Source organism: Mus pahari, chromosome 6, assembly GCF_900095145.1.
Source record: "Mus pahari chromosome 6, PAHARI_EIJ_v1.1, whole genome shotgun sequence".
NCBI classification, from domain to species: domain Eukaryota; kingdom Metazoa; phylum Chordata; class Mammalia; order Rodentia; family Muridae; genus Mus; species Mus pahari.
The window spans coordinates 470,698-495,101 of record NC_034595.1 but is presented as its reverse complement, the minus strand read 5'-3'; the positions used below and the strand labels follow the sequence as shown (position 1 = coordinate 495,101).

Below are 24,404 nucleotides of genomic sequence, written 5' to 3'. Positions count from 1 at the left end.
GAGGGGGAGGGGAGGGGGAGGGGAAGGGGAGGGAGAGACAGACACATAGAGAGACAGAGACAGAGAGATAGACAGAGATAGAGACAGGGACAGAGACAGACAGGGACAGAGAGAGGCACAGACAGAAACAGACACACACAGAGAGACAGAGATAGGCACACACAGAGAGACAGAGAGATAGAGAATCAGAGACAGATTACAGAGAGAGACAGACAGAAACACAGAAAGACAGATAGACAGACAGACCAGCAGACAGAGACAGAAAGAGAGACAGGCACAGACAAAGACAGACAGAGAGACAGGCACAGACAGAGAGACACACACAGACAGAAACAGACACACACAGAGAGACCGACAGACAGACAGACAGACAGACAGACAGACAGACAGACAGACAGGCAGAGACAGAGACAGAGAACCCCCAAGGAGTAGAACAGTAGAAGAACAAGCTCTGAGCTGTGATCCCCACCCACTCCCAAGCCCATGGTGCACATGGGCAAAAAGAGCCACTAATGAGAGGTGGCTCCCCAAGGCACGCTGATTCTCTAGCTCCAGATCATGGATGCCCATGATGTCCCTTTTTGCCAAGGTGGCAGTGGAGTGGCAGTCCTAAGAATAAGCATAGCCTATAGCCATGCAATCCTTTCATGTTGAGAATGAAAGCAAAGAATTAGTTTGAGAAGCTGTCAGAGTGCAGACAGGCAATGAATGCACTGCAGACACAGAGGCGGCTCTAAGGCAAACATGGCATCAAGGTGTTGAGAGCAATAAGGTTCCCAGAGGGTGACAAATGCTGAGTTGACATGAGTGGCAGTGTTGGTGGTGACTAATGGGGACTTGGACCCCAGCCTGCTCCTGTCAGGTCCTCTAGCATGTGTCTCCTTGGCTGTACCAAACTCCTAGAGCTCTATGGGGAAGGGGTACAGCAAGCACTCCGCAGTCAGCCATTCACTGTCTCCAGAGAGCTGAGTGAGGTGCTAAGAAGGGTAGGGATTTTACACCAGGTAGCACAGCACATCAGATGACTTCTCCATGATCCCTGCCCTTCCTTCCTGTTCCACCTCTCCATCCCTCCCCAACACAACTTGTTTCCTTGCTGGAAAGTGGGAGTTTAAGTATCACACACAGGACTATGAAGGACCCATGAAATGATGGGAGAGGAAACCTGTTGAAAACGATAATATTCCCTCTCTGTGAGGTGATGGGATGACCCATCATCTCTGGGGCATCATAACAAGACTATGGACCCAGGGCTTGGTCCCCAGCATCAGTAAGAGGAAGACGTCTACTTAGTACTTACACCCCAAGGCCAAATCCTTGCAGCATCTCCAGGCCTCGGTGGTGGATGATGGGTAGCACCAGGCCATACATGAGCATCACCCCACAGAGGCTCTGAACCACATGGATGATGAGGTAGCCTGGAGACACAGTAGAAGGCATCACTAGGGTCTCTCTTGGCCAACTCCCATACTTCTCCCGACCGGCAGACCTGACCTATGCTCCCTTCCACCAGAGGCACTCGGCACACCTGCTGTTGCTGTTTCTTCTGCCTAGCATGATTTTCCTATCTTCCTGTGTGTCCAGGATGCAGTTCAAATGTCAATTCCCCTAGAAAGCCCTTGAGTCCTGAGCTGGCACGGAGGATCATTTCCCCCCTCTGCTCCCTGATGCCCTTAGCAAAGGCAGTGAGGTGAGCACAGTGGGGAGATGACAAATGCTGTTTCTCCACTATTCTCCAAACTCCCCAAAGCTAGAAGCTATGGCTGCTTCTCTAGCCCTTCTGTGTCTCTCCTCACAGCTGTGGCTCTGCAGGTGCCCAGGAAACATGCACTGTGTCACATGGGTCATGGGGTGGCACTTACCCCAGAGGATGTAGGCTATCTGCCAGCCAGAGTACCTTGCAATGGCCACCTGAGAATTAGAAGGAAAAGGTGGAGGTCTTAGAGTAGAATGGGAGACTCTTTCCCCTCAAGCCTTATACCTAGGACCCCACCTGATCTGAGGTTAACCCAATAACCGAAGCAGGTTCTTCTCATGGCTGTGTCTCAGGATGGAGGCCTGGCTTGACTTCTCTGTGTTCTTGCTCACCCGCTGCCCTGTCAGGTGTGGCTCAGCTCCCCTACAGACTCACCACACTCGCTGCTGAAGAGGGACTGTGGAACTTCTGAGGGAGGAAGTGTTTGTCTCCAGCCCATAGCCTCTTCATATGCTTTCTGGGGAAGAGGGAAAGTCGCCGACATTCATAACTGTTGTGCTTTCTGTAGGGTCCGAGCTCAATGAAATCTCTAGTGGCCACATCTGGATGGAATGCAGAAGCACTCCCTAGTAGGCAGCCCATAGCTACCACATGCTCCTAAGATCCAGAGAGGGCAACAGAAACCAAGGAAGGAAAAACCTACCCGACAAAGACAAGACCAGATGTCAACCCCTAGAAATGCAATCATTCCGAGCCCAGATTCCAGCATAAACACACAACCAATAACAACCAGGGCAGTATGTCTCCACTAGAGTCCAGCAGACTGTGAGAGATGGCCAGCAACCCTACTACAGCAGACCATGAGAGATGGCATATGGTCGAAGAACTAGACAAGGTCTTCAAAATGGCTTTTAGGACTATGATCAAGAATCTTAAAGAGGATATGAATAGATCCATTGATGAAAGCCACAGAAACACAAATGGTGGAATGAAATGGAGAAAACTGTTCAAGTCACGAAAGGGAAAACAGAATAAAGAAAAGCCAAATGGAGGGGAAACTGGAAATGAAAAATGTAGCACCTCCAGTGGGAACCTCTGAGGCAAGCTTCAGCAACAGAATACAAGAGATGGAAGAGAATCTCAGGTACTAAAGACAAAATACAAGAGTTTGACACCTTGATCAAAGAAAAGGGTAAATGTGAAACCCACCCAAGCACAAAGCATCCAGGAAATCTGGGACACTATGGAAATACCAAAACTAAAAATAATAGGAATAGAAAAAGAAGAAATCCAGATCAAAAGCACAGAGAGTATTTTCAACAGAAATCATAGAAGAAAAATTCTCTAACTTAAAGAAGGAAGTGCCTAGCAAGGAACAAGATATATCCAGGGACACAGAGACACACACACAGAGGAAACGCAAGCGTGCATCCTCTTCCTGCACTACTGTTCTTGAGGTACATGCTCCCACACCTCTTGACCCCACCTCTACAGAAGTTCCCACGAGCTAGACTTACCTGCTAGGAGCCTGTGGTTATCAGCTCTGAAGAGTGGAAGAGATCTGATACCCAACAATGAAGCAGAATCCACAAGACAGACCCAGGTCTCTGGAGAACTTGCCCCTCTGCTCAGAGCTTGAGCATATCACTTTATTTTTGTTGAATCTCAGCTTTGTCAAGTGTAAACACTGAGAGGAAAATACCTCCCAAGGGTGGGGCAAAGTTGGCTAGAGAACTCGAAGCATAATGGTCGATCATCATAGATGTCCAACCTGATAGTTTAGCTTATATTCCTCTCAACCAAAGGTGTATTTGGCCACACCTGGCCCTTGTATTTACCATCCCATGGCCACACTAAGCCATGCAGGTACTGGTCAGAGATGCTGGGTAAGGAAGGAACGTCAGGCTGTTTTTGTTGTTGTTGTTGTTTTGGCTGAAGTCATGCGAATGACTCCTAGAACTCTCTTACCTGTAACAGGCCAAAATGTGGAAGAGATAGGTGACACACGTGAGGGCGGCAGGCAAAATGGTCACCACCCAGACTCCTGAAATATGAAGACTGACATGAGAGGCCTTGTAAAACACACCTGAGGTGGAACTGCAGAGCACAGATCCGAGTCAGCAAGGTCTAGGCCAGCCCCTTCCACTCCTTTACCTCCTTCTCTGTGCATGAGTTGGTGCCCAGTTTAACCTCACACATCCTTGGTAGAGGGGTTTTCCTACATGGTCTTCTGAAACCTTTGATGGCAAAATGTTCCAACTACATTCAATTAATTTTGGGAAGACTGTGCATGATCTACATCATCAGTAGGCCCCACGAATGGAAAAAACCATGAGAGCTGATTTCTGATAGAGCGGGGGCGGGGCATTGGTCACATGACCTCTGTTGTCAAGAGGCTGTAGAGTTCATCGATCAGCAGGTTTCACTGTTTAGGCTCTGTCTTGGCTACTTTTCTGTTGGTTCAGTCCGTCATGGTGGGGAGTCATGGCGGCATAAGCATAAGACACCTGCTCCCTTGGCATTTACAGCCAGCAGGCGAAGGGAGACAAGAGCTATTCAGTCCAGGGCCTGGCTCATCAAATGGTCCCATTCACTTTTAGGGTTAGTCTTCCTGCCTCAGGTAAAATGACAAAACACAGCTCTCCCAGGCATGCCCACAAGCTCCTTTCCTAGGTGACCCTAGATGCTGCCAAGTTGACAATCAGTCCACACCATTATGGGCTCTAATTGGCTTTCAGACAGACTCTGGGTGCTCATGAGAGAGGGCTACGGAAACGGGAACGTTCGCTTGCTTAACTCAACCTACTTAGCTCAGAGCATCAATGGGGCTGACTCTTACTAGGTAGAGAGAACCTTTTTCACAAACTCACAAAAAACTAGAAAGAGTAGGGGATTTCCTCCCCCTGTGAAGGGGCTTCTGCTAAAAAGCCTCACAGGACATTATCCTTCAGGGTGAACAGCACTCCCCCTAACCTGTAAATCAAGAAAAAGCAGCATCCACTCTTGCCAATTCTACTGGACTTGTAAAGGAGGCTCTGATCCAAGCAAACAGACAAGGAAAGGGAAACAAGAGCTGAGGTATGTTGTGGACTCCCAGCACCTGGAAGGGGGGTGGGGTGGGGTGTGGAGCCAGAAATTCAAGGTCCTCCATTCTACCTAGCTCAGGCTATCCCAGGCTACATGAGACCTTGCCTCAAAACAAAAACACATGTCCAGACCAGAGGCAGGAATGGAGACTGCCAGAAGATTAAGAATGAAACTGAGAGAGATCTCTGTCTTTGGAGGCTAAGAATGGTGTTACTGGAGAGATGACTCAAAACCATGCTAACTCCAGTTCTAGGAGATCTGAGACCCTCTTCTGTCCTCTGAGGGCACACAGGTAAACATACACTGAAAGTAAACATAAATATAAAGAGAAAAAGAGTGGACACTACTAAACTCGCAGCATAACTGCTCTTTGGGTGTGGAGCTCAAGGACTCGTCAGACTGAACCCAAATCCACAGTAACGCATGTAAAACGTTCACGGCCGCGGCAAGGCAGCAGCAGTACGGAAGGGTCAGCTGCTATTGCTTCAGTTCTCTCTGTGACCACAGAGCTATAAGAAAGTAATTCATACCAAATATGTACCCTTCTGGCTTTGATGATCTCCCAGCTTATTAGTCGTAACGGGAAGAAAATCCCACTGCATTAGTTGTCTTATGACTTGCCCAATGGTACCCAACATTTGTAACACTGTGACCCTTTAATACAGTTCTTTGTGTTGTGGTGGCCACCAACCATAAAATAATTTCGTTGCCACTTCTTAACTGTAATCCTGCTATTGTTATGAACTGTAATGTAAATATCTGATATGGGATTCCCGAAGGGGTCGTGACCCACAGGTTGAGAACCACTGACTTAAGGGATTGTGGAGGTTTGAAGGAGAATGTTCCCCTGCAGGCTCAGCTGTTAGGACACTTGGTGCTCACTTGGTGGTGCTGTTTGGGAAGTTTAAAGAGGAGGCCTTGTTGGAGGAAATGTGTCACTGCAGGCCAGCTTTGAGTTTAAAGGCTTGCAATTCAAACTGGGAACTCTCAGCTTCTGTTCCAACCCCATGTTGCTTGATACCTTCCTGCCACAATGGACTCTTCTCCTGGGACCATAAGCCCACACAAACCCTCCTATAGGTTCCCTTGGTCATATATTGTGTGTTAGTACAGCAATATAAAAGGAAATAAGACAGGGATATTTGGTGGGTTAGGGGCATAAAGACATCAACGACACAAAATCTTCTAGAAACCCTCAAGCTGTCATTTATCTAAGTCTCATTTTAAAGAAGAGATAACTACGACCAAGAGGGCATCTGTGACACTCTGTGTGTATGTTTGTTTGTGTGTGTATGTTCGCCACGCGCACATGTGCTCACGAGCATGCATGTATGTGTATGTGGGGGGGGAGGCCATTTCAACCTTGGGTATTGTTTCTTAGGAGCTGCGCACATAGGTTTTTGTGATGTTGTTGCTATTTTGAGACAGTGTCTCACATTAGTACCTAGCATGTGGGCTTGCAGGCCAGCAAGCCCCAGTGATCTCCCTGTCTCCATCTCTACAGACCAGAGTTTATAGCATATTCCATCATACCTAAGATTTGTGTGTGAGCTCGGATTGTCCTGCTTGCATGGTAAGTGCCTTACTCATTGTGATGGTTAAGTAAGAATGACCCACCTAGGCTCATAGGTTTGAATGCTTAGCCATTAGGGAGTGGCACTACTTGGGCGGGATTAGGAGGCGTGGTCTTGTTAAAGTAGGTGTGGCTTTGTTGGAGGAAGCGTGTCACTAGGAGGGTGAGCTTTGAGGTCTCAGAAGCCCCAGACCAGGCCTAGGGACTCCCTTTCTCTCTTCCTGCTGCCTGAGGATCTGGATGTAGAACTCTCAATTCCTTCTCCAGCACCAAGTCTGCCTGTACTCTGCCACACCACCCACCATGACGATAATGGACTAAGCTCTGAACCTGTAACCAAGCCCCGATTAAACACCTTCATTTATAAGAACTTCTGTGGTTATGGTATCTCTTCATAGCGACAGAACTCTGATTAAGACCATCATTTAGTCATCGCTCCCACAGGCATTTATCCTGACACCATTCTTTCTCACTTAGGAGACAGTGGACATCTCTTCCCAGATGATGTACATATCATTAGATTATGTCATTTTCTAAGAAAGCTTCTTTCATAAGTATCTTTCCTGTTACCAATAAAAAAAAANAAAAAAAAAAAAAAAGACAAGGGCTCAAAAAGACATTTCTCCAAAGGAGACACACATACGCCCAACAGATACATAGAAAAGATGGTCATTATTCATCTTTGGAAGATGCAAATCAAAAACACAATGAGAAGTCACTTCACAGCTGTTAAGATCGCGATGAGAGAGGCATGGCAGACTTCGAGTATGGCGGGTGTAGCAGCAACTGAGAGCTCACTCACATCCTTAGTAACAAGCAGGAAGCAAAGACAACAACTGGAACTAGTGTGGATCTTCAAGCTCTCAAGGGCCTCCTCCTGTGACATACTTCTCCACTGAGGCCACACCTCCTAAACTTTCTGAAACAGGATTACCAACTGGAGACCAAGTGTTCAACTCTGTGAGCCTATGCAGGACTGTAATTGAAATGACCACAGCATGTCTGAGAGATCATCTTGATTGCATTCTATGAAATGAGAAGGCCTGTCCACTGTGGGTAGCACCATTCCTATGCTTGGACTGTTTAGATGGAGAAAGGGAGCTGATCCCAAAACACACTTGCCTCTGTGTTCGTGGGCATGATACGACCCATGGATTCAAGCTCCTGCCACTTTGATTTCCCTGTGTGACAGACTATGTCTAGAACTGTGAACCATATAAACTTTCTTTCCTGTGTTGCTTTGGCAAGTGTGCTTAATCACCACAACAGGATAAAACAACTTAAAATGAGAAACTTCTATTGGCAGGCTCAGTTCGGCCTCAGCCCTCTCTCCTAGTGGACCCAAGAAGGCACAAATCAACTCTCACACAAAGAAAATCCAGGCACCTGGCCGGGCAGTGTGACCGCGTCTTGGAAGATGGGAGTGGGTGGCCTTACCTTTGGTGACGCTGATCAGTTCTTTCACCTGTAGGATGATTGGGGTCAAGTTCCCCGTCTCGTTCATGTGGGTAAGGTAGCTCTCCAGCTTGTCTTCAAACATGTCCAGCTTGTCTCTCATGTGTAGAAACACACAAAACTCAATGACGATGAACTGTGGATGCAGAGCACAGGTGTCAAGGTCTCCTGAGACCAGCTCAGCATGGAAACAAACATACATGTTCTTAGGACTTGAGGCCAGCCTCTTCCAGGCTGTCAGACGTCTCTTGAGCATGATAGGATACAAGCTTGTTCTTTACCCAGAAAGACTTGAAAACCACTTGAAGATAATGGAATCTGGAGATAGAGGGTGACCCTAGGGGCAAGAGCGGCCACATCTTCCATGGCCCCCTTCACTGATCTAAACAGGAGCTACACTAGAGAAGCTATTCCACATGATAGCAATGCTTGCCCACTGTCCTGTCTGCGCACCACTACACTCTTGCTTTTCTGGTTCCCATCACCTTCTTTCTCCAACAACCAAATCCTGTTTGTTTTTGAGAGTGGGATGTGAAGGCTGCCATCATCGACAGTTGCTTAGTCCAGAATAATTCACTGAACTTCAGAATGCCTTCCCCATCTCTTTTCTCTCTTAGAACGGCGGAGTTCTCCTTCCATGTCTCACTCCTTCTCTTGGACCTACAGCTTCTCTCTGGCTAGGACTCGGCTGGATTGTCTTCCCGTCCTCTCCTAGCTCTTAAGACAGTGCTCAGTATATGGCAGACGTCCATTAACGTCTAAAAGTACACCATAGCTCTATGTGAGTTACTCAGCACTGCAGAGAGAGTGCTTCAGCCATCCCTTGAAACCCACCCTCTGGGGGCCGAGGAGATGACTAAATGGATGAAGTGTTAGCAGAGCATGCACAAGCACCTGAATTTGATCTCTGGCATTCACTTGGTGGTACAGGCTTGCAACCTCAGAGCTGGGGAGGCAGAGGCAGTCAGATCCCAGGTGCTCAGTCTCCCTCCCCAGCCTAACTATCAGAATCTCCAGGTCTCAGTGGGAGACCCAGCCTCAAAAAAAACAAGGTGTGTGTGGGGGGGGGGCTTTAGAGATAGCTTAGGGGTTAAAGCCTTGTAATATAATTATTTATAGTATATTACAAGTATATTATATGTATCATATTATATTATTTTATATTATAATATAATCAGAGATCAGATCCTGAGCACCCATATAAAAGCCTGGTGGGCGCGACAGCCACCTGACATCTCAGTGCTAGCGAGCAGAATCTCCACAACAAGCTGGCCAGCTAGAATAGTCCAACTGCCAAAATCTGGGTTTAGTGAAAGCCCTGCCTAATGAAATAAATGAAGACAATTGAGGAAGATACCTGATGTCCTCCTGGCCTCCACATGCACACACACACACACACACACACACACACACACCACTAAATTAACTTAAAAAAAAAATCTCCCTTCTTTAGTCACAGACGACATTTCCTAGCCTCCCTATGTTAGGTGTGACCACATGACCCCATTTGGACAACGGAAGAGAAGCAGAAGGGAAAGATGGTGCATACCTAGTCTAGGCAAACCCTCTGCAAGCATTTTGTTATTTTCCTTTGCTGCTATTGACTAGGTGGCCAAGAAGTCCTGGGAATAGAGAGGCACAAGATAAGAGGATGCTTGGTGCCTGAGTGACTGCAAAGAAAAGAGCTGCCTCCCTGACAGGGACACACCCTCAGCGGGGGTCGGGGGAGGTTGGGGGTGAGGGGGGGTTGGTGGCATACTGATGAGTCACCATGGTATTTAAAATAGCATGCATACTTCGCAACCTAATTAATGCATTCCCTTAAAACCTGAACAACAAACTGACTCTAAAGGCACATCTTCCCTTCCTTACAAACAAAGATAATGAGGCTTTGCCACCTGTATTCTGCATTCTGTGGCTGCCCCTGACTCAGTCAGCCAACTTTATTTCCAATGATTTAGAGCATGTAGAATGGTTTTATTTTATATCTGATAAAACATTGAAGTGAGAATTTTAAAATATTTTCTTGAGAAAAAAAGGAAGTGAAAGATATTTCAACTTTGACCCATACTATAAATCAATTCTACCTTTCCACTTTCATCTTTAAGTCACTGAAATAAATTATTTTTGTGAGAATCAGTTACCTGCTGGGCATGCTGGTACACACGCCTTTCGTCCGTCCCAGCACTTAGGAGGCAGAGGCAGGAGGATTTCTGAGTTCGAGGCCAGCCTGGTCTACAAAGTGAGTTCCAGGACAGTCAGGGGTACACAGAGAAACCTGGTCTTGGAGAGAGAAATGGGGGGTGGGGAGAGATTTAATTTTTCACAGCATAACTTACTGTCTATAATTATATGTTTTCCTTAGAGATCATTATTTCTATCAATTTTCCTGGGTCAGTTTAGCATATCAAATGAAACAAAACATTTTTCCTTATCAACTGTTCCATGCCAAATTTTATCACATGGATTTTTTTTTTTTTTTTTTTTTTTTACTTATGGTCTCATTATGTAGCCCCAGTTAGCCTGAGGATGGGTCAGACTAGGTTAGCCTTGAGCTAACAGAAACCCTCCTCTGTCTCCTGTGAGCCACCACGAGTTTTATCTGTGCTGGGTAATTCTCCAGTGAGTGCCACACATGGGTGAAGGGTCCTTGCAGGTCAAAGGATTGATCACTGTGTTTCCTTAACCCATCAAGTTTCCAGTCTGACTCACACTTCAGGCACACACTGCTTGTCCCAAATACTCGGTGACCCCAGACTGGACACTGCTCTGTTTACAAAACAGGAAAGGGTTGCCCTGAAGTTACTTACCAAGTAGAGACAGATGAATGCCAGCAGCAGGGTCCCGATCATCCTGCTGGGAAACTGGAAGCAGGGGTCCCACTCATACACCCTGGTTTGAAACCAAGACTTTTCTCCTTCTCTGTGAATGAATGAACACACAGGAAGGACCATTGGAAGTTCCCCGAGCTTCCCGTTGTCCCTCATCTTTAAGGACAAAGACTGGAGTTTAAGGAATAGGGCAAGCAGTTATCAAAAACACCAAAACAAACAAAAACTACAAAAACAAATAAAACAAACAAAACTCAGAAACTCCAACTTTTCTAGCAGCTAAGAGCCTCTGACTGGGTTCTGTCAGCCTGAGTGTGATGTGGGATTAGGGGCAGACTGCCCAGGTGGCACTGACACACACAGGAGCTCCTTTTGTTCAGTTTCCTTTGATCTGTCCTCGGAAATGCAGACTAGCAGCAGACATCACTTGGGATGGGGGTGGGGGGCACAGACTAAGAAGCTGGAACAGAGAACACAGGTGGCTTGGGCGCCCATATCACGAGCATCCTATGGGTCACTATGGGCTGCTTACGTCCAGAGTTCTTACATATGACAAAATAATACACCTGGGTCTTGTCAAATCTAGCTCTCCAAAGCTAGCTCTCACCACAGTAGGAACTTTGCCACTCTGTGATTTGGGACAAGATACATCCCTTCTCTGGGATCCACCCCGTCTGAGTGGTGGCTGAGGCAGAGGCGAGCTGGACAGGACCATCTCAGAAGCTCTGGTGGGAAGCTAATTATCCCCACTGCGGGTCTTACTACCTAAGTGAAGCTGTTGTCCCTGGCTCTCTTCTGTCCTAAGAAATGGCCTTGGCCAATCATCTAGATGTAGTAACTGATTTCAGCTGGCATTTGATCCAAGGGAACATACTCAAATGACTTGTTTTTAAAAATGGAAAGTGTAATGTCTTTCCTCCTAAAGTCTGGAGACTACAGAGGAGAGAGAGCTCACCCAGAGAGCGGCCCAGGCCATTAGGAACACTGTCGGGAGGAGCACTAAGAAAACATAATCCTTAAATTGTTTCTTAAGTCTTTGGTCCAGTTAGCCTGAAATAGACTCTCTCTGAAAGTCTTTCTAGAGTCCTGCTCCCCTCTCCCCCACCACCCACTCTCCCTCTCCACTCCCTGCTTCCCAGGACCTGTTGGAGAGGCCTGGTACAAACTGCAGGGGCTGAGGGGCAGAAGAGCGCTTACTGTGGGCGGGGCTTGCTCAAGAGCTGCTTCACGTGCTTTGCCTGGTGGGCCTCCAGCATCGACTTTTCTTCCTGGGAGGAAGGAGGGGGATGTGCTGGCTCACGATGCTTGCTAGGGTTTGGTCCCTTAAAGGGTCACTGACATGAAGGCCAGGATTTGGGATCAAGCCTAGCGACCCGGCACCATGGCGGTCCCTGCACCGGTCATGTCTAGGAATGGGCTTTTCTACTTTGTCAGACTTCGGCCTTCCCCAAAAGCTAGAGCTGGTCCTTTTCCAACCAGCTAGCCCAGGCCGAGCCAGCCCCTGCTTGTCTCTCTCACCAGAGAGGCTGTGCTGGAAAGCAGGTGAGAAGCAGTAACAGAGCCCTGCTCACTCCGTGGGCTGCTTTGAAGAAATCAGCGGTCAGCACTCACCGTCTGAGGCTCCAGGCCCAGGTGGACAGGCAGAGCCTTAAGGAACATGTGCAGGAAACGACCCAGCAGGAAACCCAGGCACAACAGTGAGGGCCAGTAGAAAATGAGGGTCTCGAACCTCCCCAGAAACTGCAACAGAAACAGAGATGCGGGGGTGGGGGTTGGGGTGGGTGTCAGGGAATTCGTAGGCTGCAGTGAAGTAAGGCTAGAATTCTGCTATGAAGATGTCAATTCCTGCTCTCACTACATGGTCAGAAGGAACAATGGATTTGGAGTCCAGCAAACCCTGGATGGAAAAATTTGAGCCCTTTTATCTTATAAAAACAGCCTTTTGGTTTTGGTTTTGCTTTGTTTTGTTTTGTTTTGTTTGTTTGTTTTAATCTAATGAAAAAAGTGAACGTCCCTTTGGGGACATGTAAGAGAGACTGGGAAACGGGTGGGTAGAAGGAGGAGGTGGGGGTGGGGAAAGGAAGAAATAGAAGGACAGAGTGGGATGAAAGGAGGGCAGGAGAGAGGGAGGGATAAAAGGAAGTGGGAGGAGACAAAAGGGAGGAGGGAGGAAGGACCTATAATATCACAAGGTTGAAAGTTGGGTGGTAAAAAGTTTAACAGCCCTGGTGGTGCAAGCCTTTAATCCCAGCACCTGGGAGGCAGAGGCAGGTGGATTTCTGGTCTACAAAGTGAGTTCTAGGACAGCCAGAGCTATACAGAGAAACCCTTCTCAAAAAACAAAAAAACAAAAACAAAAACAAAAACAAAAAAGCCTTCTCAAAGGAGTGTTGGTAGTTTTTCTTTGTTTTTATTTTATTTATTTTATTTATTTTTTTTGAAATTCCTATTTGTACTGCTTTCAGACCAATGCTAGTGGGACTCGGCTTTCACAATGTGCTGGCTGGTTTCATATTTTGTTGCATTCTGGGTGCCTAGTTCCCCCAGAGAAATTGGGACTTGATGCTATGACATAAGGGTACAGACATGATAAAGAGGCCCTGAGATGTAGGTCCCACCATTTCCTTTCATCTCTCCCAGGTTTCTGGCTCACCTTGACCATGACCAGCGTTTGGTGTTTCTCTCCCATGTCCGGGAAGGGTTGGTAAGACCTGAGTTCTGGACTCAGATAACCTCCCAACTCCCCCAAACTTTCCGGGGAACCCCTCTAAGTGCATCGTGTCATCTGAAAGACCCTGAGAAGAAAGGACAGACAAGAGACAAGCGACTTGCTGACAGTGCAGGCCCATATGTGAGGAAACTTGCTGCAAGGAGGCCTACGGAAGCATCAGGACCCGCTGCTGCCTACAAGCTGGGGCAGTTATAAGGCAGGAGGGCAGGGGTGGGGAAGGAGGTTGAAAACCTGGCTTTGGCCCCAAGCTGGCCATTGCTAGGGGTGGTTATTTAAAGAGTGTCCATTGTAAAAGAGAGTCCTTTACTGGGGTCCTGGAAGCAAGAATCTAGAGAAATATGTTCATTTACCACAGCCCCCAAAATTGTCACAGTTCAACCAGATGGAGCTTTTACAGAATGGTGTGGGCCTGGCTAACAGTATCCTCTTCATTTGTTCCTTTTCTGGGTTTGTAGCCCTAGCCTGCAACGTTCAATAACTCTGAGGAGGGAATGAATGGCTGGTCCTGCTGTCTGTCTAATGATTGGATTTTACAGCAAGAGAAGCTGGGGCTAACTGGAGCCTTGACAACGACCCGGCCAGGCCTCAGCCCCCAGTTCTGCTCACTCCTGGGACTTACTTGGCAAAGTTGGCATAGTTTCCTCACCTGTAAAGTAGGTTTGATGACCAAGTGGTGCAGCAAGTGAAAGATGCTACACAGACAGAAGTGGGGTGAGCAGTGCCCGCGCCCCTCCCCCACAGATGGGGGAACTGAAGCCTACAGAAGGCTCCTCTGAGCTCACAGTGGCCCTGAGGTGGTGACCGAACATCCTGAGCAGGTCAGGGAGGACTTACCTGCCCATGGGGACACTGTGAGACCTGAAGAACAGTAACCACAAACCTGCAGAACAGAAGCAGGGTAGGGTTGGCTTCTGTCCCAACACAGCCCAGAGCAACCGGGGAAACAGCCCAGATGCCTCCTGCCTCCCCCAAGAAGGACTGTATCTGTCCCTTCCTGATTCGGTCCCTCCCTGTGCTTAGCTGAATACTACATTTTCTGGGTCTGCCCTGATGGGAACACATCTCAGAATCCTTGCAGACAAGGGAGGAGCCTGCAAGATACCTGTCCACTCCCCCTCTAGCATTCAAGGAGGCAGAAGTCCAGGGTTAGCATGTGATTTGTCCGAGCCACTTACAGACACACAGCCAGAGCAAGGTCTCGGGTCTCCTGACTCCGACTGAGACTTGCTGAATGTAGGAGTGAGTGGATGGATGGGGGAGAGGGAGCCAGGACTGGGCCTCAGGGACTCGTGAGTGGAACTGTCCCAAGGCGGGTCACTCAGTTGGCAGATGATCCCTGGTGCCAGTCATTCAACATGAGCCAAGCCCTCTCCCAGGTAAAGGGAAGGTGCCCTGCACAAGGAATTAGGAACACAGAGGCCCAGGGACCAGAGTCCATGAGGTCATCAAGAATGGCTGTTGAGTGAGCAAATGGAAAGACAATGGGATGCAGGAAACCACATGACTGAGAGTATGTGCTGGACAGGCTTAGGAACCGGAGGAGCGGGAAGAGGCCAGGCCAGGATGGCCCTGAGTGCCATGCTGAGACATGACAACTTTCTCTAGGAGAAGCCATAGACATGGGGCTCCTGAGGAAGCCACAGCGGGACATTAAGCAAGTCACCTCTGCCTGCTCTGAACCTAGCTATTCTCCACAAGAAATTCCAGCCCACCTCTGTCCTCCTGCTTAAAGTTCAGCCATGGCCAATATGGCCAGAAGAAGGCAAGCAGAGTCACCTTACCAGGTCAGGGAGTAGCCGAAGCCCAGGATGGAGCTGACCAGCTGGAACTCTGAGGACAGGCAGGCAAAGAAGGGGAAGTAGGAGAGTCCGACCTCCATGCCTCCGATGAAAAGCACAAAGGCTGCGAGAGACAAGGCCAAGATGCTGTGGGCTCCTCTGCTCTCTTCTCAGAGATGACCAAGAGAGCTGTGGTCTGTTCTGAGCTCAAGCCAGGGCCTCAGGACCCAAAGAGCTGACTGGAAGAGTTCTCAGCCATGGCGGAGGAATGCAGCAATGTCCTTCGTTAACCATCCCTGATCCCCTTCCCATGACAAGTGACAGCTGACCATGATGATGAAGACTTTATACCTGAGGAGCTCACAGTATGGCAGACACAGACAGACCAGACAGCAAACCAAAATGGCTGAGAAGAAGGTGCTCAAACATATCACATAGGCCCACCACAGGCATGTCATATGTCCTGGAGAGTAGTCTAAGGAAGGGGATGGTCACATTGCTCCAGCAATGCACACTATAGAAGCCATGGTCACATTGGTCCTACCACTAGCTAGCTCGCTCCGAGATGGAGTGACAGCTTCTAAGAAACGCTTAGTCATCTGAGGTGACCTTTACTCTGTGCTAACCACTGCATGGCAGAAATGGCCAGGATTCTTGCTTTGGATATTGACAGTACAGTGGGCAGGAGAGTGGTCTGAAATGAACTGCAACAGAGGCACATTCATCCTGCCTCAGGGACACAGACAAGGAAGCCAGTGACACTCCATCTCAGGGAGGCAAAGAATGGAGCAGCCTTCCTGGAGGTGTTGACTTTGCCCCAGAGTGCACTGTGAGGAATTTGTACAGTGGAGAGATGGTTCTGGCACTGTGCGGGAGCTCACCAAACCTTTCTATCAACATAGCTCCTTTACATGAGCATGGAGACTGGAGAGGACAAAGAAGCAAGGGTCATTCCTTGAGGAGCCCCAGAAATTGCTGCTGTTAGAAGACAGCGGGCTCAGGGGACTGGCTGAGGAGGATGAGGAAGACTCTACTTCTGGCGCCTATGTTATGTCCGTCTAAAGCACCTCTGAGTCTAACTGCAGGGCAGCTCCCAGGCAGGCTGTGGTGTTTGTGGGTTACTAAGCGTTGAGCTTGAGCAAGTAACAGGCTAAGAACAGTATGGCTGCTCATGTTGTTTTAGCCCTCCAGAGAATCCCACAGCCTCCGAGAGCAAGTATGTCCAGGAGACATTCCCAGAATGTGTGAGGCAGCCCTGGTACCTTGGGCCCACTGCGGAACCTTCAGGGGCTGGTAGCCTTCTGAGAACAAGAACATGACCTTATTGGCTGTGGCCCCAAAGGCAGCTCCATAGGACCATCGGTTACTAAAAGTCCCCACGAAGTCCAGAGGCCTGTAGACAGCAGAAATGGTGTGTGAGTCTCCGGGTCACCTCTAAAGTAGCCACCCTGCCTGGTGAAAGTGAAGGGTTGTAGGAGAGTGAGCTGCTCACTGCGACCATAGTCTAAGCACACTGCTAAGCACAGATTCTGTGCGCTGAAGCGAGGAAGATGTAGTTCTTCCTATAGAGGACTTCAAGATCTAGTAGGGATACAGCAAGGATGCTAGGAGCCATGATACCTAGCAAAACAGAACAAGCTTTTATGAGATACAGTGTGATGTGAAGACGAAACAAGGAATGTATCTCATACAGTTGTAGGGAGACTGGCAGGGACCCAGACACAGCCGGTGGAGACTTTTTCCTCTGATATATTCTCCGAGGAAGGTCTGGATATCATGGCTAAGCTAGTACCGCCTAACTTCGGGAGTTAAAACCTCAAAATACGTCACTTAGGCATATGGAATATTTTTGAATTAAAGACACTTGGGTAAAATGACAGTTAAAAGACAGTATGGGGCTGGAGAAATGGTTTAGTGCTTAAAAGTAAGGGTCGTTCAGGGTCGTTCTTCTAGAGGACCCTGGATTTATTCCCAACACCTATGTGATTGGCTCACAACTATCTATAACTGCAGTCCTAGACTATGCAAAGCCATGCCCAAGCCTCTGTGGGCACTGCATGCACATGGTATGCAGATATACATGCGGGAAGAACATCCATACATATAAAATGAGAATGAAGGTTAAAAAGAAAAGCCTTAGAAAACAAAACAAAACACACCCAGAGAGAATGAGGAGTCAGAGCGCAGGCTCGCAGTTAAAAGTGTATATACCACCCTTGTGGGAAACCTGAGTTTGATTTCTAGCATCCATGTCAGGGGCTCAGAGCTGTCTGTTAACTCTAGGACCAGGGAGAACTGACATTGTAAGACCCCGAAAGGAGGAACTCCCTCTGGTCCGGAACTCTCTTGGGTCCCCAGAAAATTCTCGAAATACACCTTATACACACCTTGCTGTAAATTACATGAGGTACTTTATTTACGAGGCCTCGGGCCGACTCGTATCTCACGCAGGAGACAGAGGAGTCGACCCAGTCCCTCAGAAGTAAGGGGTTTTTATAGGGGGATGGGGGGGGCAGGAGAGTTGGTGCAGCCACAAGTGATTGGCTCATTTGAACATACAATGCAACAAGATAGTACAGCCAGCTGGAGTGGCAGAATTCCAGAGGCCGGGGGCCTAGTCTGGGGCACCTCTGGTCAGTGTGTGACCCTGAGTGAACCGGGGTGAGATGCCTCCTTGGCAGAGTTTATGAGCTAACCTTGACAGCCCCGGCTGGCTCCGGCACTCCTTTATCTGTATGGCCTTGTTAGTCTTAGCGGCCGGGTGGGCTCCGTAAAGTCTGGACTATGTCTTTTCACAGTGTTCGGCCTTGAGCCTTTGAATTTTTCTTTCAGTCTCAAACATAGGAAGATGGGTGCCTGGCTGGGGCAACTGAGATAATTGCCTAGCTAGCTGTCAGGTGGAGGAACAGAAGACCTTCAGCTGCCCTAAGAGAACAAAGGCTCTACAACATCTCTGGATTCTGAGGGCACTAAGGTAGGGGTGTAGTGTGTGCATGTGTCTGTGTCTCTGTGTGTGTGTGTTCAACTTCAACTGCATCTTTGAATTTCCATGTCCTTATGGGACCTCTGTGCCTGTTAAAGTCACATTAAGTAAATTTATGTTTTTATGTCCCTGTCAGTTTGTCTTCTGTCAATTTAATTCTCTTGACCTTTTGGTTGTGAGTCTAACCTTTAGCAGCTGAGCCATCTCTGCAGCCCTCAATTTAGTGCTCAAGTCCAACTGAAAAACCCTATGAGGGCAGGGTGAAAGTTTCACTCCCTACCATGGCTGCCCTTTCCTAGCCATGGCTGACTGTTGCAGTTTGGATTCACCAAGCTACTGTCTGGTCTTGTCTTTTTACCATTGCAACCCTGAGGCTGTGAGCCAGTAAGCTGTTACAGGTTCTCCAAGTCAGGATCAGAGTGGACGCTACAAAAAAGCCAGGGTCATGTGGCAGCAAGAGCCTAAGTCACATGGCCAAAAGGAACACGGCACAATGGCTCAGAATTGACCCAGTGAGTGAGGGGCAGAAAGAGGCAAATGGAGTTTCCCTGGGAGGCTCCTCTCGGTTCTCAGGAAATCGGCTGGTTTCTGTGATTACTTTGTAACTTTCACTTTAGATTTTCCTTCTTTTTGTTTCCTGTGGTTTAATGTGGGTAGATACTGTTTCTCCTAAGCAAAAGAGTTTCCACCTAGTTCAGAAGGTCCACCTAGTGGGAAGGGCTCTCCCACCAGAAGGTCTGTTTGGAATAGGCCTTAGCCAGAATTTGGAGCTGGGAATAACTGGACACAGCTGTAATCCCAGCACTTAGATGGTAGAGGCAGGAAAATCAAGGTCGTCCTTGGCTTCCTAGTGAACTTGAGGCTAGTGCAACTAACTGGAGACCCTGCCACAAGGAGAGAAAACTGCAGTGCAGTCTGGTGGCACGAGAGCTAGTCACTACAAATCAGAGTCCTGGTGGCCCCTTCCTTCTGCCTCCCTCTGGGCTCAGCCTCAGGAACCATCTTCATCTCCACTCCAGAAGGCTGTCTTGACTGTTTCCCTCAGCATCAAGTTCATGTTCTTGTTTCAGTACACTGCCCTCCGTGTCACCACATACTTAGGAAACTATAAACTCTGCTGGGCAGGCCCTACAGGACCTTTGGACAGAACTCAAGCTCAGTACAGTTTTTCAAAGATGCATCTTTTCCAACTGAATCTCATCAAGATCCAACCATGGTACTTAAGGTGTATGTGAGACTCAGTTTCCCCATGCTCAAAACAGAAATAGAAACCCCTGCTTTGCTGATCACAGAGTCATTGTGGGCAGCAAATAAGGCTAAAGAATGCTGTACTCCCGTGTGAGCACACGCGCGCACAGACACACACAAAGGCAGTGTGTTAGTTACTTTTCTGTTGCTGTAATAAAATACCCTAACTAAAGGCAAACTGAGAAGGGAGAGTTTTATTTAGACTTATAATTCCAGAAAGAATGCAAACCACTTGGTGTGGAAGGCACACCAGGAGCATGAAGCTGGCCACGTGTTTCTGATCATATTTCATCTGTGTACGAGAGAGAGAGAGAGAGAGAGAGAGAGAGAGAGAGAGAGAAACAGACAGAGACAGGCAGGCAGGCAGGCAGGCAGGCCAAACAGGAAATGGGGCTCAGGCATGCACCTTCAAAGGCCACCTCTAGTGACACACCTTCTCCTGCGAGGTCCCTCCTCTGAAAGATTCTATCACCTCCCCAACAGTGCTAACAGGGGACCATATATTCAAACACACGAGCCTATTTCTCATTTAAACCATAGCAGGGAATACTAGTCAGTGACAATGAGGCCAGAGGGTGTGACAGGAGCCAGTCAATGAGTCCTGATAATGTAGGTTCAGGAGGATGAACACGGTTACCTCACAAGTTCTGCCCCATTCCTTCAATACCACATGCCCAGTGGGGTGAACAGGTCTTTATCTAATCAATGTGACAGTTAATGTTGAATGTCAGTTTGATAATATTAGGGATACCATGGGAACATGCCTCTGGGTATATGCATGAAGGTGTCCTGAATGTGGATAATATCTCCCATTGGCTGGATGCTGGTTGAACCGAAAGGAGAACCAGCTCCCACCTCTCTCTGCCTGCCGACTGCAGAGGCAATGCGGCCCTCAGTGCTCCCTCTGCCTGCTGACTGCAGAGGCAATGTGACCGTCAGTCTCCTGCTCCTGCCCACGCTTCTCCTGCCATGATGAACTGTATTGCTTCTTAAACTGTGGGGTAAGATAAACCCTTCCTCCCTCCCTCCCTTCCTTCCTTCCTTCCTTCCTTCCTTCCTTCCTTCCTTCCTTCCTTCCTTCCTTCTGTAGCCTCTTGTCAGGTCACAGCAATCGAAAGAAGGAACTAACACAGCCACTCTCAGCCCTTGGCAAAGCAGTTTACAGCTGCTGGAGTAGGAGGGGCTGACTCTGGGAGACATCTGGCAAAGAAGCCAGCTGCTCCTCAGAGCTCCAGCATTCTTGGGTATTGTGGTTAGACTTCTCTTGCCTCCCAGCTTACCCTTAGCCTCAGTCCTGGCATCCTGCTTTTCCTAAGGCTGAGATCTTGGGATGCTCACTGTGTGGATTTGGTGAGACTGGGACATGGGAGAATCAGAGAGTTTCAAGACAGCCTCAGGAAAAGCTTAGGTCACCTTAGCTATGTGGTCTCAGGCAAGTCATTTAGCTTCTCTGAGCTCAAGGTTTCTCATTCCTTAACCAACCTCCACTATACTTTTGAGACAGGTTGATGGAACTAATGTAAGCAAAGAAAAAGTCCCAGGACCTGAGACAATAGCAGTGCAATAAATGCTAACTGCGTGGTGGTGATGGTGTTGGTGTTGGTGTTGGTGGTGGTGTTGGTGATGGTGGTGATGATGATGATGATGATGATGATGATGATGATGATGATGATGGAGTCATGAGACAGAATAATTAAAAGAAAAATGTTCTAAGGGGTGCCATGATACAGAACAGCCTATTTAGGAAGACTCCAGAAGGTGGGCAGGGTCTCACGCATGCTTCATGGTGCCATCCCTACCAGAAGGGTGGCTGCTTTTGATCACTGGGAGCCTTTTGCCTCTTGTTTCCTGAGGTAGCCACAGTCCCCTCAGCAGGAAGGCGTTATGGTCTGGATGTAAAATGTTTCCCACTGTCTTGTGTGTTTGAAGAATTGGTCTCCAGCCATTGCTGTAGTTTGGAAGGTTATGGAACTTCAGAGAAAGAAAGTTCTAGATGACAGAAGCAGGGCAGTAATAGCAGGCCTTTGAAGGTTATAGCCCCGTGTTGCTTCCTGTCTGTCCTCTGTTCCCTGATCTGGCCACCATGTGAGGAGCTCTGCCACACACTGCTGCTGCCACAAACCAAGATGTTCCAGCCACTACACCTTCATCATCATGATGGATCGTACTCCTCTAAACTGTACATCAAAATAAACCTCTGCTCCCTTAAGTTGCCTCTGTCACAGCAATGAGGGGACAACTTCCATGGAGAGCCCTTTCCATGGCTGTCTACGTCTCCTTGAGAAGTTTCTGGGCAGCCCTGGGTGCTGATGGTGGCAGAGGCCTCTCAGAGCATTGTTTAGGGAATCAGTACAGTGGGAGAAGATTGGATCCTCAGAGCTACCTGACCTTGCACTTTGTGTTGGGCCCAACCAACACAAAGTTGGGTACAACAAGCTTCAGGAAATGACCTTGAGTCAACTTACACGATGATTCCAAAGTGGTTTCCCAGGAGGTAGGAGGTGTCATCTCTTTGTCTCCGATGCTCTTGTCTTTGGAGGAAAGACAAGACCAAAATGATGCAGAGCTGTGAGAGAAAACAGCCTCAGTGTCCCTTTGTGAGGAGAGAACAGTATGTCTGGGGACCCAGTCACCCTCAGGTGGCTTCAGTGTCCCCCTGTGAGGAGAGGACAGTGTGTCTGGGACCCAGTCACCCTCAGGTGGCCTCAGTGTCCCTTTGTGAGGAGAGGACATTGTGTCTGGGACCCAGTCACCCTCAGGCGGCCTCAGTGTCCCTTTGTGAGGAGAGGACAGTGTGTCTGGGACCCAGCCATCCTAAGGTGGCCTCAGTGTCCCCACAGAAAAGAATGTGTGGGCAAGCAGAGAGCTTGCATCTGTGACACCTGGCATTTCATGTCCCTCAGAGCTACCAGAAGGTTCTGTTCTGACCCTTCCTCTGTGTGGCCCTTGAGTCTAATTTCCACAAACACATCCTTCCTGGACCTTGGTCTCTGTCTTTTGAAAGGCAGCCATGCCAGTCAGATTTCAAACCTTTCTTTCCTTCATTTCTGTGGATTTGGTCACGCTCCAGATGAAAATTCTTTATCCTAATTTTGCTGGAAATGTCTCTCTCCATTCCCTTATCTCTGCTGGCCCTTCAGATCCTGTCATTGCGTTGCAGGGGCTATGATGTCACCAACAGCCATCTTACCTACCACCCAAGGCCATGCCAACTCAAGCGTGATCTCTCCAGAACTGAGTGCACCTTCTCTGTACGCCCTCTTGCCTGGGCTCAGCCCATTGTGTACTCTTGTTTTCCCCATTCTTCTTCAGGCCCCTGGCTAGTCCATTCTCTCCCTGGCTTCTGCAGTGAGCAATCTTGCGGCTCCATCCAATCCCCACTTTTGCCCTGCCCCCGCCCTCCTCCCTAGAGAAAACTTTTAATGACACAAAACATTGACAAGCTTTTGCCTCCAGCCCTGACCCTCCTCGCCCAGTAGCCAGATCTGTTAAGCTCCCCAGCTAGCACATCTGTTGACAGTGTCTCAAATTCAGCATGGTTTATGTGAAACTCAGGATTTTCCTGTTGTCCAACCTGGACCTCCCTTCCCACTTCCTAGGTTGCCCCCCTCTAGGGCCTTGCACATTCTGGGCAAGGGCTTTTCCACTGAACTACATGCCTTGCCTCCTTTTTGACTTTTAATTTCAAGACAGGGTCTCATATCTTATTAAGTTGTTCAGAAGAGTCTTGAACTCAAACCCAGTTCAAGGGCATCCAACGGTACCTACCAGATATGTATGTGTTACACAGACATGCATGCAGACAAAATATCGACAAGCATTTTCATTAATTTAAGAATGAAAAGCAAAATCAAAAGTTAACTGCACCCGAGAAACAATACCCGGAATTGCCTCTGGGCTCCACAAGCGTGCACAGATGCGTTCGCTCACACCTGTACACACATTCACAAAAGGGAGGGGGTGGAGAAAGGAAGGAAAAGAAGACCCCTCTCTCACTCTACCAAAAGTCCCACATCGCTGGCTCTAGAACCCAGAATGCTTTGCTTCTTTTATATGTGAGCTTGGATGCACACTGTAAGACACTGAGTAGGGGTTCTGGAAGGAGAGCCATAGGCTCTCTCCCCTGTGTGACGCAGGCCTGCCCAAAGCTGTGTGGTGGAGCATCCCAAATTCCCTCCCTCCCTCCCCCTGACTCTCCCCTCCTCCCTTTCTCCCCTTCCCCTCCCCCTCCCCTCCTCCTTCGTTTCCCCCCTCCTCTCCTCCCTCCCCCCTGACTCTCCCCTCACTGCTCTTGGCTTGGTGCCCCTGCCCTGGGCTCCACTGCCTTTACTTACTGATGGGATGAGGGAGTAATGGAGGAAGACCTCTCTGTCCACTGGGTTGTCACAGGTGATATTTATCTGCCTGGTCCTGAAAAATAGCCATAAGTCACGTCAGCCACATCAGTAGTCACGGGACAGCATTGACTCCAGCCTGGAGTATTTCTCTCAGGAGTTTGGACCATCTGAACTTCCTCACTTGCATTCCCAAGGACCAGCAGCTCGCTCCCTGTCTTCCTAAGTGAACTGCTCTTGTTCAGCTCCTCGTTCATCTTCATTGTTCATGGCTCTGATGCTCTGCAGCATCCCTGGAGTTGGCACGAAGACAACCCCTCCCCCATCCATATCTGGATGACACAGTTGTGGGTAGATTTGGGTTTTGTGGGGAGTTCTTTTTACAGAACACTACAGAAATGTCTGACTTTTTCATGTTTTAAGGAAAACTAGTGGCCATGAAAACCCTTCACTAAAGTCCTTCCCATCTTCCTGGAGCCCTGGAGGGTCCTATGCAGGGAGGAGAGTGAGACTAAAGCATCACTAATTCCTGGGAAGGAAGTTAGTCTGTGGATCTGGGTTTTCACAGTCAAGGTCAGAAACACCAATGAAGTGCTGGGGCAGGAAGGGAGCAGGGGAGAGTAGGAGGGGAGCAGGGAGAGCAGGGGGAGGAAGGAGGAGCAGGGGGAGCAGGGGGGAGGAGGAGCAG

General features: G+C 48.6%; 1 protein-coding gene across 2 annotated transcripts in view; it reads right to left on the bottom strand.

Annotated features, from left to right (window-relative positions):
- The window catches only part of LOC110323707 (stimulated by retinoic acid gene 6 protein-like), a 38,313-nt gene that overhangs the window by 5,015 nt on the left and 8,894 nt on the right, over positions 1-24,404 (bottom strand). Inside the window, exons 2-14 of one of the 2 annotated variants that reach the window (XM_021201058.2) lie at positions 23,717-23,792; positions 21,848-21,948; positions 16,414-16,544; positions 15,155-15,275; positions 14,208-14,253; positions 12,254-12,382; positions 11,840-11,910; positions 10,622-10,733; positions 7,794-7,947; positions 3,665-3,740; positions 2,132-2,213; positions 1,863-1,911; positions 1,301-1,418 (exon numbers count right to left, since the gene is read on the bottom strand). In XM_021201058.2, the coding sequence (XP_021056717.1) occupies positions 1,301-1,418; positions 1,863-1,911; positions 2,132-2,213; positions 3,665-3,740; positions 7,794-7,947; positions 10,622-10,733; positions 11,840-11,910; positions 12,254-12,382; positions 14,208-14,253; positions 15,155-15,275; positions 16,414-16,544; positions 21,848-21,948; positions 23,717-23,792 (1,266 nt within the window). The remainder of the gene's footprint in view (positions 1-1,300; positions 1,419-1,862; positions 1,912-2,131; positions 2,214-3,664; positions 3,741-7,793; positions 7,948-10,621; positions 10,734-11,839; positions 11,911-12,253; positions 12,383-14,207; positions 14,254-15,154; positions 15,276-16,413; positions 16,545-21,847; positions 21,949-23,716; positions 23,793-24,404) is intronic. The other variant, XM_029540080.1, reaches the window with a different exon arrangement.